Source organism: Anser anser, assembly GCF_964211835.1.
Source record: "Anser anser genome assembly, chromosome: 10".
Taxonomy (NCBI): Eukaryota; Metazoa; Chordata; class Aves; order Anseriformes; family Anatidae; genus Anser; species Anser anser.
In genome coordinates this window covers 7343188-7362933 of record NC_139730.1, presented here as the reverse complement: position 1 = coordinate 7362933, position 19746 = coordinate 7343188, and the positions used below count along the sequence as shown (strand labels likewise).

Here is a 19746-nt window from a genome sequence, read left to right as displayed (position 1 = left end):
GAGGTTCAGGTTGGAAATTCTGAGACATTTCTTCTCAGAAAGAGCTGTCAGGCACTGAGAGGGGATGCCCAGGGAGGTGGTGGCGTCCCCGTCCCTGGGGGTGTTCAAGGAAAGGCTGGACGCGGTGCTTGGGGCCATGGCTTAGTGACGGTGGTGGCAGGAGGACGGCTGGACCAGATGATCTTGGAGGTCTCCTCCAACCCCAGTGACTCTAGGTTGCTACGGCTCAGGGACCAAAAGCCCAAGCCAGGCCACGACCGTCGGCGCCACACAGCCCCACACACTCCCGCAGCGACCCGCCACCCGCGGCGGCCTTTAGGGCCCACCCGCGGGCCTCCCTCCCTCCGCCCGCCCCTCACCGCCACCCTCCCCCCCCATTGGCCGCGCCTCCGCCCTTCCACCCTCCCCTTGCCTTCCCCGCGGCGCCCCGAGGCCCCGCCCCCCCTTGACGTCACGGGCAGGGCGCCGGCTGAGTGGCTGCGGGCGCGGCGGCGGCCCCGCCCCCGGGCCGCACGGTTCCACGGGGGCGCGCGGGCGGGGGCAGGAGCGGGAGGAGGAGGAGGAGGAGGAGGAGGAGGAGGAAGGCTGCGGGGCAGCGCGGCCACGCGTGGGCCGGGAGCGGCCCCGGGCTGTCGGCCGGCCCCGGGCTGTCGGCTGAGCACGGGCTCTGCCGGCCGCCGCCGAGGGCTCCGGGACGCCGGGAGAGGCGGTGAGCGAGCCGCGGTGGGAGGCGTGCGGGAGGGGAGGGGGTCTCGCCTGGGAAGCACCAAAAAAGACCCCCCAAAAAATCCCCCCCCCCCGAAATCCCCAAACTGGCCCTGGAGCCCTGAGCGCGGAGCCGGGGGGCGCCGCTTTCCGCGTGCCTGGGGCTCGGGGAGGCTCCGGAGCGGGGCGAGCCGGGACCGCGGGGGGACGGCGGCTGCGGTGCCCCGGCCCCGCGCTGCCCCGCAGCCCCCTGGCACCCCCCAAAAAAAGAGGCTCCGGGCAGCTCTGGGGGCGCTTTTCGCTTCGCTTTTCCCCGTTCCATCCATCGGCTCGCACTCAGAGGTGCGTTGGGGGGGGGTTAGAGCAGCGCTGGGCACACCTGGAGGCGTTCTGCCCCGGGCCGTCCCCGGGGGCGGCTGCTGCCCTGGCAGGGTGCCGCGGACCGCGGTCTTCCACCGAGTAGTTTACCCGAGGTCGCAGAGGTGCAGGCGTCTCTGCAACTTTTACACGGCAACTTTCCTCCTCTTCTCCCTCCCTGCGGTGCCTTAGGACAATTTTTCATTCATTTCTCTCCAACCCGGTGCGTTTGCCCAGCGCCTTCCGGCTGGTGGCCAGCTGCTGCCCTTAACCCCGCCGTGCTCCTGATCCCTGCTCCGATCCCACCTGCGGTGTCCAACGTCTCCGGGGGCTCCGGCACCGCTCATTTCCCCTCCCCATCTCTTCGTGCCCCTCTTTAGGGAGGTGGGACCCTTTCGTAGGGCCTCGCCGACTGCCTCGTCCTGCTTGCTGTTTCCTATCAAACCGGACCTGAAAACGTATTTTTGTCTCTTCTGTGTCTTCGGCTGTCTGCTGTGGCTTATCTCCGCGATAAGAACACGCCTGGGGAAGAGGCAGAGGTGGAGGTTTGCAAAGGGAAGGTGTGGTGTGGGCGCAGGGCTCCCGGGACTAAAACCGGAGGGGAATTTGCTGCAGAAGCAAATCGGGAGCGCCCTGAGGTAGACAGGAGGCTGTAAACAACTTCAGCGTTGGGGAACCCAAACTTCCTGCCCCTTTTTTTGTTCATTTTCTCCGGTATGCGGCAGTCGCTACACCAAGTCCTCCTGCCTTGTCGTGAAATGTGTCCCATGGTAGGTCCCCACACTGCGTTTGGGGCAGGTGTGGGTAACTCGGACGGCGTGACCGGTCTCCTGATGCGGTTTGGGAGACACGGTAAGGCCAGCTGGGAACCTTTGGACCGCAGGAGAGAGGCAAATGAAATCTGTGAGGGCAGGCAGCTTGGGAACAGAGGGTGATGCTGCCTGACACCTACTCCAAATGTGCTAAAACGAGCGTAGGGTGGTGCTCGACGTGGTCCCTCCAGGGCTGGAGCAGTGCCGGGCACGGTCTCATAGGGTCAGGGGCAGGAAGGGAGCGCCTACCTGTCAGTCTGTATGTACTAACGTGTGAGTTACGATACCGATTTTGTCCCTACAGTGGTAACCACAGTCTGCAGGAGCTTAGTTCCTCCTCCTTCACAGCCAGGCTTTAGGCAGCGTTAGGAGGTGGGTGAGTGAAACAGGGAGGGCAGGATGGGGCCAGCCGTGGAGGTGGCGGAGGCTGGCGGCGTGTTTTGGGAGTGATGGGGTGAGGGCAGAGTGTGTGGGGCAGCTCTGGGGAGGTGGGCGCGGGGCTGTGGAGTGGGGAGATGGGCACAGGGTGGTTGAGCAGGGAGGTGGGCACAAGGAGGTGGAGCAGGGCTGGCAGAGCCATCCTGGGGCAATTGTCGCGGGTGCTGGGGGCCTGTGGAAGGAGCGCGTGGGGAGAAGTAGTGTCAGCAGGTGAAGCGAGGAGTAGCTGTGCTCTGGTCTTTTATCGACTTGCAGGGAACGTAGCTGGTGTTGAGTAAAACACTGGCTGCAGGAGCGCCGGCTAGGATGCGCTGAGCTGTAACGAGTCACCCCGAGTGCCTGGGCTGACCTTTAGCCACCATCAGGTCTGTCTGTCTTTACTTATCAACTTCATATCCCCGCAGTGACCATTAGCATCACTTCAGCCAGAGAGGGCTGCTCGAGCCTGGGAATGCTGCCTGTCCTGTAACTGCTGCCTGCTTGCTGGCCATCAGACTTTGCAGAGACTACCAGTTTTAGATGACAGCCTGCCAGATTGTGGTGAGGCGAGTTTATTACTGTAGCACGCTGCCAGTCCTTCTGGTTTGCCTGGGATGCATGAGCGCATGCCTGGGATAGCCTGGCTTGCTGCAGCGCTCCCATTCAGATCCGGGATGTGGAAGCTGAGTTACGCGGTTTGACGCTGTTAGTACTGAAATTAAAACATCAGAGATGGGTGTCACCTTTGTTCCTTCTGTCCAGAGCCAGAGGGCAATGAGCAACGCCCTGTCTTGCAGCCTCACACCCTTGAGTATCTGTCAGTGGTTTGCAACCCGGCTTTGTGCCCACCAGCATCAGCGGCTGATCAGTTACGGAGACGTGAGGGTCTCCCATCTCCGTGGCATTGCGCGGTGCACTGGGCTCCAGCCAGAGCTGCGGGTGAACTCCTGCACGTTGAACCTGGCCGCTGCACCGGGATCTGCCTGGCAGAGGAGCAGGGAAGACGAAACAAACAGCAGGTTACCTGGCCGGGCACAGAACCCAGATCCTGCCCTGGCTGCAGGGAGATGGAGCTGCTTGGTGTGAGGGTGTGCTGCATGGCCTCCGGTTCCTCCGGCCGTCTGAGCAAGCAGCATTGCCAGCCTCGGCGCTGGGAGCTGGGCACAGCCTGCGGAGAGAGTGGGAGGCTGCTGGGAACGTGCTCTCTGCAGTCAGCAGCTCCAGTGGTTGCTCTGGCATTAATTTGGCACGCACCACATCTCATCCTATAAACTCTCCCTGGGAAGTGGCATGTGGTTCTGCTTGCCTGTATTTGAAGTACTGAAGGCCTTTTCCCTGTGCAGCGCATTAGCAAAGCTGCCTTGCTTGAAAGGGGCTTTATCCTGCTCAGATGGAGCTGGGGTAGATACTGCAATCAAGTCAATTGTTTCCATTTTGGAGCCTTTTTGGGGCATAATATGAGAGACGGGACTGAAAACTTGCCTCCTCTGCAGCCCTGCATTCATTTTGCAAAGTGACTGTGATTGATCTAGCAGAAGGGAATTCATTCACCAGCAGAGCTGGAGGGCAGGCGGCGAGGACAAAACCCCACAGCAGCCTCTGAAATGAATCACGGGCTCTGAAAGGATCCACTGGGGTTAAGGCGTAGCAATGAAAAGCTATTGTCTGGAGCCTGAACTGTGGCTAAAAGCGTTATTTATCCCGATTTGGACAGTGGTTGTAGGAGGGTGTGGTATTCCCAGGGACTGCAAAGCCAGTGAGCTTAGTGGTGAACGTGAACTTCATTTGATTGCCTCACAGGTAGCTTAAGAAGCTTTATGGAGTAACTCAGTTGTGGAGTAGCAAGTCCAATACCTGATTTGCGAATAAAACTGCATCTGTTGCGCGTAAAGCAAGTTTCCTACACATATTTTTATTTTGATTGGAATTTGATCTCCCTTGGCTCTCGTTAGTTTGTCCCTTTTAGGTTTTGGGCACTGCTGCCCCTTTTACCGGTGCTTTTGCAGGGTAGAACAAGAACCTCGCCAATTGGTACAGCTTGCAAGTACTGGCTTTGATTTTTATGGTGAGTGGCATTCAGTAGGTTCTCGTGGTGACTTTGGGCTCAGAGTGGAGCATAGGTTTAAAGGGAGAGATGGTGAGTGCTGTGGGGAATGGGATACGAAACGGTGATGGACAGACCAAGTTTCGGAGTTTGGATTTGCTTTAGTAAGCACGCTGACGTTCAGATACGTGCCCGGACCTTCTCCAGACAATCTGATCTGCTGGAGCCTACAGAATTGGCCTTGGAAAACCTCCCAGTTTCTGCCTGAGCCAGCAGAAGGAGCCTTTCACGTGGTCTCTCTGTTTTCTGTCTAGGATGTGAGGGCCAGACTAGAAAGTGAGAAAATGAGAAGAAATGATAAAGAGGCCTCCCATTCTCCGAGGCTGGGGCAGGATCTGAAATCCTGTTTCGGGGGGCTGGGATGTGGATAACTATCTTTCCTTTGCTCACCTATTTGCAGATATGATGAAACAACGGGAGTTTGTCAGGGAGGCCAAATCCAGCTTTGCTACAGAAATGCCCCTGATTCACGGCGGGGTTATGTTGCCTGAATTCCAGGGTGAGAAATCACGGTCGCATCTTTGCTGCATTAGTCATCCTGCAGAGGAGAACGAATTTGACTGACACGGGCAAACCACTAAATTCGCAGGCGTTGCTGGAGACGAACCCTCCTTTATTAGAGAGCAGAGGCCGCACGCAAGCGCCGCCGAGGTGAGGACAGAGCAGAGGAGGCTTCCCGGAGGAGATGCGGGGAAGCTCCTTGGCTGCCCACCTGGCTGCAGCCCAGGCGCCGCGCTCCCCGAGTGCAGCGTTACGCTAAATGCCAGCTGCTATTTTTATTCCTTTCATCTCAGGCCCTCTTTGCAGAGGGGCATTATTAGTATCGAGCATTTCTAGCAGCTCCGAGCTGTATACCTGGTAGGCCACCGTGTTTTGCAGGGACATGAAATGCATCTGAAAAACCTCTTCAGATTTGTTCCTTCCCCTTTCTTGTTTCCTACCTCCTTTCCCCGCTCATCTTTTCATTTCTTCCGTGTTTGTATTTTTTTTTTCTGCTTTTGAAACTCAAGCTGTGTCCCTGAGTACATGATGAAAGCCTGCATGTGTTGGAGTCTCCTTTTCCTCAAACATTTTGACAGAGCCTCCACCCAGCGATTGCTTTCCGTGCTTCTGAAACACGGCTGTACCGGGGGGTGTGTTCGGCGGTGCATTGCCACACCGCTCTTTGTCCTAAGCAGCTTTGCAAGGAGCTCTCCCTCACGAAGATGAAACCGCAGGTGGCTTCTTACATTTCTAGGTTGCAACTCTTAGAGTAAACAAGGGGAATCAGCTGTCCTGCAGCAGTAATTCTGTCCTGGGCTGGAGCTGAGCAGCAGGCGTTGCAGTTCGTGAAGGCATTGGAAAGGCACCGATATTCAGGACGAGAGAACAGGCGACTTACTTGTAAGTCAAGAATCTGTCCCCCTGCTTATAGAGAGAAGTGGAACTTTGTCTGAATTTGAGATGGCATTTCACCCCAGAGGGCCGATATTGTGAAATCGGAGAGGAAAAAATGAATCTTAAGGCTGCCTCCCTGCAAAATCAGCCACAACACCCTTGGCTCATTAAGGAGAGTGCAAGCCGGCATCGTATCAATTTATTGCATTTGTTTGCAGGCAGCCAAACTTCCCCTGTCCTCCTGCACAATCCCCAGCTCTGAGAAGTCACCTGGGTGGGTGAAAGAGTAAGGCTCAGATCAACAAGGATATTGGAAGTCCTTTCGTGTGATGGTGTGTTTGTGTCGTGTCCCAGCCTGGTGCCCACGGATGGGTGATGGCTCCTGTCCTGGTTGCTCTGAATTCAGAGTATCTACTGGCAGCCGTGTGGCCGGAAAAATGAAAGCAGCCAGAACGAGCTTGAGTAAATCAAAAAAGAAAATGATGAAAGCTCTGATCTCAAATTCGCACGGGCAGCATTTAAATCCTACTGCAAGCCCTTAGCAGGGCGTGCACCCCAGCCCGTGCTAAATCCCAGCACTGAAGAAATGGAGTCTCGTGGCAAGGAGGCAGCTCTCCAGCCTCTGCCACTGCCCAGGGAGTTTCTTCCAGCTCTCCTGAAAGGAGCCAGCAGGGAACTCTACTGCTTATTTATTTACGTATTTACTGCTTTAAATAGTTCATGGTTGAGCAAGGCAAAAAGGAAATGTGTTCTGCCTGCTGCTTCTCTGAAAGTCTGCTTGGCAAACAAAAAGCCAGCCTCGGTTCATGGGATTTGGGCTCTTTGTTGGTGTTTAGCCAACCTTTATGGTCCTGAGACTGTAGTTTTCCCCTTCTAAGCAGAAATGATTCTTGAATCCCTGAAGTCCCACTGGGGACTTACTCATTCTCAAATATTGTCCATTTAAAAGGAAGCAGCATCTCAGCTGGGTGACTTGGGAAGAGATGCAGCACCCTGCACGGCTGCTGGTCCAGCCCAGATGGGGAAACGAGTCAGCTCACAAGGTGCAGACAGCTTGGCCAAAGCAGCTGGGGATCCCCTGCTGATAGGGAAATGAATCGGGGATCTGTGGCACTCTGGTTTAGGATGGAGGGTGGAACCCCAAGCCTAGCTAAATATAGTTCCTATATCAGTAGTGCTTCTGGGCTCTCTTCTCGTATGCAGATCTTCTGTGGTTGGAAACCAGGGGCTGATACAGCTTCGAAGTATCCAATTTCTAAGTGCTGCTTGGATTTTTCAAGAGATAAGTGTTTCCTGAGGATCTCCTCAGTTACCAACGCCAGCTCCTCGACACAGTGACCCACCAGCCTCAGGGACAGCTGCCTGCTGCGGCAGAGGTTTGCAGGAGGCAAGAAGTGCTCGGCCAGAACCGTGGCCATTGCTCAAGCAGGGACTTTGGCCAGCTCCGTGTTTTTGTTTTCCCACCGTGTTTTCTTTGCCAGCTTTGTCCTGTCCAGAGGCTGCTGGGGCATTTTCTTCCTGAGCTGAGATCAGAAGGGTCTTTTCTCCCCGATCCAGCTCTTACCCTCCTTTTGGGTTGCTGTCTTCCCTGTGTGGGAAGGATTTCCAAGGCACTCTTATCTTGCTCTGCTGGAAAAAATCCTGTCTTTCCTGTATCTGCCGTACAAAGGCTTCATACAGCCAGGGGAATATTCTAGCCAGCAGACAGCATTGGATAGCTGTCAAAAACCTGATGCCCCCCTGCCCTCATCCCCATGGGACAAGGGTTATCATCCGCCTGTGCATGCAGTAAGATCCTCTAAAAGACTGCACAGTGAATATTTATTATATGTATTATATTTATTCTTTGTGTGGGATATTCCTCGTCCTGAGCAGTCCTGGTTTTTCTCTTTAGCTCAGTGGCTGGGTAAGGGAAACGAGGAATGCAGTAGGGGCTAAATTCCGCTCTGCATGGGTCATGGATCCAGCCTGCTCGTCACGGCAGTGAAACGTTGCTCAAATTGAAGTATATGTTTGTGTGCATCACGAAAAGCACAGAAGATCCTTTTAGTGCCACTGGATTTTGGAAGAAACCCTGCAGCTGACATGCCTGCTGCCTGCAGTTTCTGTTCACCTGATAGGTGTGGAATGATGCCAGATTCCCTGTAGACCGTGAGATGCACTGGGGTGTGTTTGTATGGGGGAAGGATTAACAGCTACCGCTTTCCTTCTTGTGCCCAGCTACCGTAGGATTCAAGAAGTAGGTGCTTTGTGGTGTTCATTCTCAAAAACAATTCCGTTTTGGAAGCTGCTGAAAAAATAGAAGCAAGCCTTGCTGGTGACATGGCTGCACATCTGAGTTTGGAGACCGCTTGCGTTTTGGTTTGTTGGTGACCAGTGGCAGCCAGTGCCACCACCTAGCTCCAGGAGAGGCCAACTGGAGCGGCTGTGACCTCTTCAGCTTGCAGCTGTACTGGGGACCAGTTGGTGCTTGCACCGGGACACGGTGACAGGAGGAGCATCCCTAATGGGTACCGGCCTGCGACCCGCTAACTTCTGCCCTATTCATTACCCATCGGCTAGAAATATTATTTCATTACCCTGGGCGAGATGCTAAATGCTAGGTGCTTGGAGGTTGGATGGTGGTTGTTTGAGTTTTTTTAATATATATAAAATCACAGCAGCTCTGCTGCAGCTTTTATACCGACATTTCTCTTTCCTAAACGACCTGCTGCTTCCATTCCGTCTGGTGGCTTTTCTAATCTTAGTGTCCGAAAAAATGGTGCTGCCTTCCTGTAATCTTTCTGTTTGTTTCTGTAGCCGTCCTGTGTAAATTGCTTAATTTTTCTGCGGATAAGCAAATCAGAGGTTAACATTGAATAAGTGACCCGAGCTGTGAGCAAAGGAAGCAGGAGTGATGGCGGAGTGGTTTCTGAGGTGCTAGGAGTAGGAACCTAAATCAATAGCTTTTAGCAGCCTCATAAATGTTTCATTTGTATTCCTCAGTCCAGCGTTACAGAGCTTCGACGCAGGAATCCATCCAGCCTCTTAACTTAGCGTTGTCCCTGAGCTGGGTGTGGATGCTGGAAACCATTTCCTCGCGACGTGCTTCGGAGTGCCCCTCGGCTGCTCGGTGGTGGCGTTTTCCTTCCTGTCGTGGCATCTTCCTTCCTGTTTTGGAGCCCCGATTGCGCACAGCCTCCCATCACAAACGAGACGGGCTCGGCAGCCTCAGCTCCAAACCGCAGGGGTTTTGGTGGGGGACGTGCACCAGCACAACCAAAATATCCCCGGCGATGCTGCTGCCCTGCCGTTAGGAGCTGTGGCTGCTCGGACAAGCTCTCGTTTCTGCCCCGCTTGGCACAGAGAAGACCTTTTCCCTGGGCTGTATCACAGCCCTGGGGAATGAGTGAGGTCTCAGGAACCTCAATAATTCACGACGGGTGGGAGGGAAGGAGAGACACCCACAAACGCTTGTCCAATACAGGCTCTGGAGGACCTTGGGGTGGGTATGAAACGCGTGAGCAGCGTGTGATTCAGGGCCCTTATCTGGCCATCAGCCTCTGCTTGAGGTCATCCGTGGGTGGGTGGTGTCTCGGCGGGGTCGGTGTCGCAAGCCGCCAGCATCCCCGCGGGGCTCAGCACCGTGTCTGCCCTGAGTCCCTGCACCCACAGCCGCCGGGGCCGCTTGCGGGCAGACGGGTGCCTGGGCTCACGTCTCACCCTGAGCCTGCCCGGTGGCAGAGCTTGGTGGCAGAGCTTGGCCGTCTCCCCAGGATCCCGCAGCTGGAGAGGGCAGCCTGGGTGCTTGCAGGGGAGAAAGACCCTTAAAAAAACTTCAGGCTTGCAAAGGAGCGAGGTTTAGATTGTCCCCCCCAAAAAGCACCTTGCCAGCTGTGGGTGTGCCAAATCGCTGACTCCTAAAGAAATAGGTGGCTGCAGAGGGATGGCGTGGGGTTTCAGCCCCTGTGTCTCCAGCCTGCAAAGCAGAACATCAGTGGTTTGGGGAAGAGGCAGTAGACAAAGGAATTAAAAAAACAACACATTTTGGGGTGAGAGGGGAGAATCATCAGAGCTGGGTACTGTTTCTCAGCAACGTCTTTTTCCCGTGGACGATGCCCGCTTTTCCCCAGCATGCAGCAACTGCTCGTGGCCGTGTGTCTGCCTCGTGCCAGCAGGACCCTGACCTCCTGTGCACCCGGACAGACGTGCTGGAACGCTACCAGGAAGGGTCTGACCCCACCGAGCTCTGACTTGTCCCCATCTTTAGCCCAAACTCCGCGTTTAGCCAGGGAGAGTTTCTCTGGATGCAGCACGAATGCCATCTCGTGTAGCGCCTGCCCTGGCTTTGCTGTACCTGCTGTGCTGAACGAGCCGAGGCTTTCTGGCTGCTGTGCCGTGTCTGGCAGCTTGGCTCAGGTGCTTTGTGCATTTAGTAGTCACATTTCCCTCCCCCCAGCGCATCTTCGTGCATTGGGCTTGGAAAAATCACACTCCTCATTTACATCTCAGGCTTTCTGTTTGTTCACTTATTTTTGGTGGTTTTTTGTTGTTTTTTTTTTTGAAGGCTCATTTTTCAAACCTCCGGACAGTCGTGCTATCAGCTTCAGTGCTGACTTTCTGCTGTAAGAGAGGACTGTGTGCGTTATCTGTCTGTCTACTTTAGTTACATAGGGGAAAAAATTGGGCTGGCTAAAATATTTTGCAGCGAGCGACTTGAATTCTGTCATCACTACCAACTTGATTGGTCCAAAGGCTTTTTCTTCCACAGTCTTGGAGCACTTAAATGAAATAGTAGCTTATAAAAGCGTTGTGTTTCCTTCTGCCTGTCTGTTAAAAACCATAAATTAGCCGTCTCTTTTATCCTTCTCTGTTATGTGAATCTGTACAGAAAATGTTTAAGTCACAAGAATGTCTCGTGAGTTTACAAAAACTGCAATGAAAGGCTTTGGTAACACTAGTTCAGAACTTTGGGCTGGTGCCGGTAGCTAGATATTCCACAAATAAAACCAGTAGCGATTGCCTTTCCTAAAGCTGCAATAATCTTCATGTAAATCAGAAGCCAAACTTGATTTGTGCTGAGCCAAGAACAGACTGGTGCCCTTTACCCTGGATAGACTGCTCTCCTAATGCTGTTTTCGAAGGAAAAATACTCTTCTGCGGTTTGCCAATACCCTCGAGGGGCCGTTGAGACAATTTACCCTCGAGTTTGGGCTCTGATTGCTTCACTCTGCTGCTCCATTGCAGAAACCGAGGAGCAGACTTCCCCCTCGTGCCCCTGCCTTTCCGCCCTGCTCAGCCTGAGTCACGTTTTAGGAGGGTGCTGGAGGTGCAGGTCCTGCAAATCGGGGTGCAGGGGCACTTGCTGGTGCTCCATGTCTGAGGTCCACCAACGGCGTATCAGGGCTGGAGAGCAAATGTGTCTGTCCTGGTGCTGGCTCGGTGCCTCGCGTCGGTGAGAACGGGAGAATAATCCCCTTTCTGCTCGTCTCTCCGCAGGCTGTCGAGCTGTCACCATGTCAGTCAGCGTCCACGAGAACCGTAAATCCCGGACTAGCACCGGCTCCATGAACATCTTGCTCTTTCACAAAGCTTCCCACCCGGACTGCGTGCTGTCCCACCTGAACACCCTGCGGAAGCACTGCATGTTCACCGACGTCACCCTCTGGGCAGGAAACCGCTCGTTCCCGTGCCACCGGGCAGTGCTGGCCGCCTCCAGCAGGTACTTCGAAGCCATGTTCAGCAACGGCCTGCGCGAGAGCCTGGACGATGAGGTGAATTTCCACGACAGCCTCCATCCGGAGGTGCTGGAGCTGCTGCTGGACTTCGCTTATTCCTCTCGGATCATCATCAACGAGGAAAACGCGGAGTCCCTCCTGGAGGCTGGGGACATGCTGCAGTTCCACGACGTCCGAGACGCAGCGGCCGAGTTCCTGGAGAAGAACCTCTACCCTTCCAACTGCCTGGGCATGATGCTGCTCTCGGACGCCCATCAGTGCCGCCGACTCTACGAGCTCTCCTGGAGGATGTGCCTGGTCAACTTCGAGACCGTTCACAAGAGCGAGGACTTCAACAACCTCTCCAAGGACACTCTGCTGGACCTCATCTCCAGCGACGAGCTGGAAATTGAGGACGAGGAGAAGGTCTTTAAGGCTGTCCTCCAGTGGGTGAAATACGATCTAGACGAGCGGAAGGCTTTCCTTCCAGAGCTGCTGAGAAATGTTCGCCTGGCCTTGCTTCCTTCCGAATGCCTCAAGGAGGCCTTGGCTTGCGAGGACCTGATCATGGTGGATGAAAGGAACAAGCTTGTCTTGGACGAAGCCATTCAGTGCAAGAAGAAGATCCTCCAGAACGACGGGGTTGTCACCAGTCCCTGCGCCAGGCCTCGCAAAGCCGGCCACACCTTGCTGATCCTGGGAGGGCAGACCTTCATGTGTGATAAGATCTATCAAGTGGATCAAAAAGCGAAGGAAATTATCCCCAAAGCAGACCTGCCGAGCCCGCGGAAGGAGTTCAGCGCCTGCGCCATTGGCTGCAAAGTGTACATCACTGGTGGCAGGGGCTCGGAGAACGGGGTCTCCAAGGACGTGTGGGTGTACGACACTGTCCACGAGGAATGGTCCAAAGCCGCCCCCATGCTGATAGCTCGCTTTGGGCACGGCTCAGCTGAACTGGAAAACTGCCTGTACGTGGTTGGGGGGCACACTGCAGTGGCTGGGGTCTTCCCCGCGTCGCCTTCAGTGTCCTTGAAGCAAGTTGAGAAGTACGATCCCACAGCCAACAAGTGGATGATGGTGGCTCCGTTGAGAGACGGGGTGAGCAACGCCGCGGTGGTGAGTGCCAGGCTCAAGCTTTTCGTCTTCGGTGGCACCAGCATTCACCGGGACATGGTGTCCAAGGTGCAGTGCTACGATCCGCTTGAGAACCGGTGGACGATCAAAGCGGAGTGCCCGCAGCCCTGGCGTTACACGGCAGCCGCCGTCCTGGGCAGCCAGATTTTCATCATGGGGGGAGACACGGAGTTCACGGCGGCATCCGCCTACCGCTTCGACTGCGAGACGGACCAGTGGACGCGCATCGGGGACATGACAGCCAAGCGCATGTCCTGCCACGCGTTGGCCTCGGGGAATAAACTCTACGTGGTGGGGGGTTACTTCGGGACTCAGAGGTGCAAAACGCTGGACTGCTACGACCCCATGTCGGACACGTGGAACTGTATCACAACGGTGCCTTACTCGCTCATCCCCACGGCTTTTGTCAGCACCTGGAAGCACTTGCCGTCATGAGGGGCAGGGCTCGGGGGCTCGTAGCCAGGAGTTCAGTAAGGTAAGGGTCTCCTCTAAAACTGAAACTTGCTGTCTTGCCTCAAGTGCATCTCCACACGCCGCGCAGAAACCACAGGTTCCAGTTCGCTCGCTTTTCAATGAGAAGGGTGCATTTAAAGGTGGGAGGGATGTCGCACCAAAAAAGAAAAATAAAATGCACAGTGCTGGAAGTGTTGCTCTCTCTTGTTTCAAGATGGTCTTATCCACGCCTGCTCTCGTGGATATGACCACAGAGCACATCCTGTCCCCATGTGGCTGAGGGGGTTACGGTTTCTAAAGGCACTTAAATTTGAGACCTGGAATACAGTAGGGCAACACGTGCTTCGGAAGGAGTCTCAGTGGTTTAATATGGGTATCTGGGTGCTCGGTTTGGAGCTGCTGAATATGTAGGCAAGTGACCCCTAGGATGCTGGAGAATCCCAAGTCTCTTTTTATGTTCTGTATTTACATTTCAGTGGGTAGCAGAAGCTTAGAAGTCTTGGTGCATTTGATGGTCCTGGTGTTTATTTAATATCCAAGCTGTTGCTTGTTAAATCAGAACTTCTGAGACTTGTGTGTGAGACCTGAGTGGGAGGGAAGGGGTTTGGAACCAGCAGAAGAACGTGTTTATCGGTATTTTGGGCTGTGTGGGAATGAGAAGGCTGGTGGAAGCTCCTGGTGTCCTGTAGGGTTCTGGTTCTCACGTGCCCAGAAGTAGCGTTGGCACCGCTGGCAGAGGGCAGCTGGTCCCTCCTCACCTCCCCAGCGGGATGTTTGGTCACTGTTCTGGTCACCAGTTCGCCTCCAGTGAGCTCTGCACATCGTCACCGATCTGTGCCAAGATGTAGCTGGAGGAAAAGGCCACAAGCCCTCTCGCCGTGCGTTGTGGAAGCAGAGGTGTTGGCGCTATCCTTGTCATCTCTCCAGCAAGTCTGTAACACCTCTGCCAGCTCTGCCTGCAGGTTTCCCTCTGCAGCCTCCCGGCTGGGAAACCCTCACCTCTGGGGGCAGGACTGATGAGCTTCACTTAAGGTTTTATTGGGAGGTGGGACCATGGGGAGGGAAATTCCTCCATACCTTCATCAAAATCCGCTTAATAGAAGAGGGAACGCTTCCCAAAGCCTCTAACACTCTCTGACTTCCCCGCTTCGCACTCGCTGTGGTTGGTGTGCCTGGGGATCACCCAGCGGGTGAATTACTGCAGTGCTCGGGCATTTCCTCATGATCTCTGGATGCCAGCTGGGAACCGAAGTGGAGCTCCTGGCACCTTTACCAGGCATTTGCCCAACGTGACCACCTGCTTGTCTCAGGTAGAAAAGCACCCAGGGCATTATTCTGGCCTTTGATTTGCAAAATGATGGGCTTTAACCTGGGCTGGACTGCAGTGGCAAGAGTGGGAAGGGTTAAAATGAGATTTCTGAGCGCTTTCACAGCGCTGGAAGATAATGGCCTTTCCAAATTCTCCCCCTCAGGCGTTGCCTAGCATCTGTCACAGTGGCTCAGTAATCTAATTAACTGCCACTCAGCTATTAAATATTGCAGCCAGGAGTGTGAGGACTCCATCGTTTTCAGTGCGGGTCAATGGGGCCCCCCTTTAAGAGCCATCCTAGAGCTGAAAATTAATTTTCTCTGGTAGCAGATGTGTTTGAATATTAAAACTCCCCACCAGCCACACCGCTGGCGATAGGAACGGGGACCAGTCTGAGGTGGGAGTTGGTTCTTCAGCCACCGAATAAAAAACAGTCCCCCAAAACACAGAGCCTTTAGGTTTTCTCTCCTGCCTTTTTCCTCCGTACCGCATCGGGATTGCTCAGACCTAATAAAGATCTTTGGGGGGTTATATGATATTGTTCACTGTACGCTGCAGCCTGGCACAAGCACAAGAGAATTAGAAACTGTAATATGCCAACCTACAAATAAAGCTGGTGAAAAGTCACTGTGTAAGGGTTTTATGTGCTTTCCTGGCTTCATTTCCACTCATTGCTTAAAAGAAGCATTTGAAATGTACATGAGCGTGTTTTTTTCCAGAGAGAACATTTTTTTTTTACTTCATTTTAACGTGGATAGCTGGGATAGCTGGCTACAGCGTCCTGTGGCTCTTCCATCATCCCCCGGTGCATCTGGCAGGGGTTTGCTGTCTTGCAGCTCCCACAGCACGAGGGTTTGTGCTGCGACAGGCACTTTGCTGCCTATAGGGTCCCCTTTCCAGAAGGGGCACCCAGAGGCAGGGTGGCCAGCGCCTTCCCCCTGGTTCGTCCAGGTGCAGGTGCTCTTTGGGAGCGGGCAGCCCCTGTTAATCCTATGGGGAATTCTTCTCAGTTGGAGGAGGCAGCTGGGGAATTGTATGGTAGGAAGTTGTACTTTGTACTTTGGAAGAAAAGCAAAACCAAAATCTCACCTATAAACCTGTGAGGTTGCTTTCACACCAGCCCCGAGCCCCAAATAACGCGTCCTTGGAAAACGTCGATCATAAAGCACCGAGCCTGCTTTTAATTTAAAGCATAAAACTGCTCGGCTGGAACCGTTTCCCGCGGGGCTTGGCCTCCAAACCCCCCCAGCTGGAGCCGGGGCCAGCCTCCCACGGAGCTCCCGGTGCCCCTGCCCCGTGACGTGGATGCCGCGGTGCCAGGGCTGCAGCGTGCTGAGGGGCACGCAGCCTGGAAGCCTGCCCCCTGCCCACCCACGGCCACGGAGCTGCTGTGAAACGGTGGAGCTGGGGCTGCCGGGGGGCTTTCTGGTGGGACCTGCTCGTACGTTGCTTCTCTGCCCTGGTTGGAGGCAGAAAGTTGGGCTAAAGGTGGGGTTAAACTGGGGCCGAGCTAGCTGCAGCGCTCCCCCAGGGATGGCGGCTGAGGCGGCGAATCGCTGCGAAGGAGAAACAAAATAAAGACGCTCCACTACTAAAGATGCCCGTGTTTATAAATACACGTGAAGCCCAGCTATGCTCTTGGGTCTTCCAATTTTGGGGAGAACCTGGCCCACCGAGCTATGGGCTCTCATGCTCAGGGGCGAGCAGCTTCCCTTTCACCCGCACACCTGCGCGCTCTCCAGCACGCCCACGGGGCTGGCTCCTGGGCTGTGATTCCCGGGGCGCATCCCAGAGCCGAGAGCCGATGCCGTGCCCCGTGGAGGGCCTGGATCCCACGCTGGTAGCGCGGCGGCACCGGTACTGGCACCCAAAACCTCCCACCTGCCCTGGGCAGAGGTGGCAGCACTGAGCGGCGGAGGCTGCAGCCAGGCGCTGGTTTTTCTTCTGGCACCGAAAAGCTGAACTTTGGCCCCAAAGTGCCCGTGAGGGTTTCGGCAGCCTGCCAGGCCCAGCGCTATATTCTGGTACTGCCAGGCTGCGGTCACACTAAACGTCGGATCTGTTCAATGACTCTTTTCCTGATTATTTAATTATGGCGGAGATAACAAGCCTTTTACAAGCACGGGTTTGGCTTCCCTTCTGCGTGGAGCTGGGGCAGCTCTCGCCGTGCAAGAAGCCGCAGGTTTTTGGGGCCATGCATCACTCCTGGCCGCGTCCAGCTCGCCGCTGGACACCTTGCCCTGCACGAGCTCTGGGTGCCTGCAGCAGCACTCAGAGCAGCTGAAAAAAACCTCCAGGAAACCTCCCTGCTCCTAACCTGCTTACTAGGTGCGAGAAACCTGTTCCAACCTCGCTGTTGTTGCCGGAACAAAGTCGCAGCCGGTTTCTGTCGTGGCTCCCAGGGAAAGGCATTTGCATGAGCCCGAGAGGGAGGCAGGAGGAACAGGGAGGGCAGCGCTGCTGCTGCGCCTGCCGGGCGGGCGGCTGGTTGTCTCCGGAGCCAGTTTATCAGGCAGCGTTGGAAGGGAGTGGCTGGCCCGGGGAGGAAAGGCAATGAAAATCAGGCTTTTCCTAACCCTGGGCAGATGGAAACATGTGCAGTCTGCGCTCGGCCCCAGACTGTGGTAATCAACCCCTTGGAAGGAGCAGGCATAGGGATGGTTTTGGAGGAACTGGTGGAAAAAGGAAAAAAAAAAGTTTTTTTTTTTTTAATTTTTTTTTTCAGTTTGCTTTTTCTGTTCACTTTCGTGGCCCCAAACACACCGACTGCTTCCCACCTGCAACTCTCCCTGCGGTCGGTGGGGGGGTGGGGGACACACCAGGAGCTGCCAACATGCAAAACCCTTTCTCCATGCATCCCAGAGCCTGCGACGTGGCGATTAACAGCCTTTCTCTTTCCCTCCCCAGATACCGGCATCACATCCACGTCCCCTGCCTCGCTGCTGGAGCCGGTGCAGCCACCGAGTCCCCTCCGAACCCCCTGCACAGGACGCAGAGGAGCCTCTTACATCCCTCCCTGGTATCTCAGGGGACACGAAGGACCTGGCCGTCGCTGCCAGGCTGAGCACAAGGGACACGGGGGGCACAGGGAGGGCGGCTGGTGGATGCTGGTGGCCCAGCGTGAGCGGGGAGCTGGGGGATGTGCACCGGGCTGCGTCCCCCGGGGCACCCTCAGGTGCTTTACGTTACTCGGTCATGGGGGTTAAGAGATTTATTTTTTATTTTTGTAGGCAGTGAGCTTGCTGTTGGTGCTGCCTGCTGTTTGGGTGACGTGGAAGTGTTTTTTTTTTTTATAGGGAAAAGGGGCTGGGAAAGGGGGGGGCCAAGGGAAGGGCTGAGCCCAGAGGAGAGCACCTGGCTCCCCCCGGCCGCGCATGGAGCCCGGCCGAAACATTACAGCGTGGGAGCTCTGCAGCGCCGGGTGCCTCGGCGAAACGGGGCAGGTGCCTTTGGTTTTGCTCTGTGGAGCTTTTTGTTTTTTTTTTTTTTTTTCTCCCCTCCTTCCTCGCCTTGGGCTGGGAGCCAGGCAGCTCCCCGCGCACAGCTGCCGGGGCGCGCGCTGCCGCTCTGCCAGCGTGCCAAAACTGCGGCACCGCGGCGAGATGCCCCGGCGGATAAAGCCTGCTGCCTGCTCGGAGCAGCTCCTCTGAGATTCCCCTCCGTGCTCTCCCGCTCTCCAAACAGCGCGTGGGTGAGGGCGTAATTAGCAAACGAGCAGGAACAGAGGCTGGCTGCGCGGCCCGGCACACTCGGGCCTTCAGAGGCCTCTCGGCTCCTCTCCCTCAAAGGGAGGACGAAGGGAAGGAGCAGCACAGGGCGCATGAGGGGTGGGCTGGGGAGGGAACCCCTTTCCCTGCACACATCCAAGGAGGACGTTTGGGTGCTCCCTGGGGTCAGCTGTGGGGTTTTTGGCCGTCCGTGGGGGCACACGGCTCTGGGCTGGCCTCATTCAGCTGTGTCCTGCGGTGGGTACCGGGGCTCGCCTTTCTCCCCGTCATTCGGCAGCGCTGTAGCCTGGCCAGCGGGATGATGCAACGCACTGAAAGCCCTTGTGTGCCTCGAACAACAAAACCTTTGAGGAGCAGCAAGCACCCTTTGCTGCCAGGAAGAGCACGCTGGGTGCACAGCCCTTCTGCAACTCTCTGAACGCCATTTATTTACATTTCCTCGTGTTTTTTGTCTTTTTTTTTTTTTTTTTTCCCTCCAGCTGCCTGCAAACTTTAATAAAAATGATGATCTGGGAAACCATTTGTGCCTTTTTCACAGAAGTCTTCTCTTCATTCCTAAGCAAGTTGGAGTTCGGGCTAATAACAGGGCCGAGGAATAATAACAGGCTTGGGTGGTTCGCAGCCAGCCTCCTGCAGCCAGCCTCGCTCTAATTGCTGTTGCATCAGAGCTTGGGAAACTGAGGCACGATGCGGAGTGTCTCACCCCAGGTGGCAGGGCTGGGAATAAAAGCATCCCCTGTGACACGAGGAGACCCCGCAGGCCTCACCGAGGCCTCGCAGCACCTGCCAAATAGGCCGAGAGGGCCCGCCCCCGGCACAGCCATGCTCCTGCACAGCAAGCGGCCATTTTTTTAAGGAAGAAGAGAAGAATTTCCACTTCTGGTTTCTTTATTTGCCTTCTCGCTGCTGCTGCAGCTCCTGAGGAGCGGCCCTGCTGACAGGCGGGCTGGGATTCCCAGCCGTGCCCCAGATCACACTGCGTCACGGGGGGGCCGGGGCTGGATTCAGCCCCGTGCAGGAGGGCTCCGGGATCTCCCCCACGGCGCCAGCTTTGCTCCAGAGGGATGTGAGCGAGCCGGGGTCACTGCTGAGCACCTGCTGGCACGTAGCAGCACCAGACAGAGCAGGATGATCCCGCACTGTTGTGTTTGCCTACTGATACTAGCAGGGGATGCAAAGCACCCCATGGGAATTATGCACAGAGGCTCAAAGGGGTTTGGAGCCTGAGTTTTGTAGCTGTAGAAGAGGCCGGGAAGGTGTCCCCGTGCCCCTGGAGCAGGCTGGGGAGCGGACGTGAGCTGGGCAGAGCTGGGCGCGAGGCCCCATAGCAAAAGCTCATTCAGGAGCCCTTTGAGAAACCAATTCAGGGCCTAGAAATTACTGCTGGATGAGCAGGAGGATGAAAAATAGGGAGAGAGGGAGTGCGTGAATAAAATCCCTTTCAGTTCTGTTGATGCAGGTTTCACACAGGACCCTGGGACTTTAAATACCGGCTCGGAGGCTTTTTGACAGGCTGGCTTTGATATGAGCCATGCAAAGGCGTGCTCTTTTGTGTTTATTCTGGAGCTTGCCCGAAAGACAATTCAAAAGCAATCAGCAGCTGCTGTGACAGCAGCAACCTGTTGCTAAGGAATTAAATGCGATGCAAAATACA

The 19746-nt window shown here is 55.4% G+C and overlaps 1 protein-coding gene across 3 annotated transcripts; it reads left to right on the top strand.

Moving 5' to 3' along the window:
* The first annotated feature begins 542 nt into the window (after nt 1–542).
* KLHL25 (kelch like family member 25) lies at nt 543–18612 on the top strand. Of its 3 annotated transcripts, XR_014588710.1 has the most exons (5): nt 601–709; nt 4796–5046; nt 5633–5778; nt 11251–16988; nt 17272–18612. XR_014588710.1 is itself a non-coding variant. In XM_083850438.1 (3 exons), the coding sequence occupies exon 2, from the start codon at nt 11268–11270 to the stop codon at nt 13035–13037; it is 1770 nt and encodes a 589-aa protein (XP_083706564.1). In that variant the 5' UTR covers nt 543–709; nt 11251–11267; the 3' UTR covers nt 13038–13077; nt 17272–18612. The 3 variants fall into 3 exon arrangements, 1 of the variants encoding a protein (XP_083706564.1); XM_083850438.1 differs by lacking the exons at nt 4796–5046; nt 5633–5778 and having other exon boundaries at nt 543–709; nt 11251–13077; XR_014588709.1 differs by lacking the exons at nt 4796–5046; nt 5633–5778 and having other exon boundaries at nt 546–709.
* Nucleotides 18613–19746: the final 1134 nt, after the last annotated feature.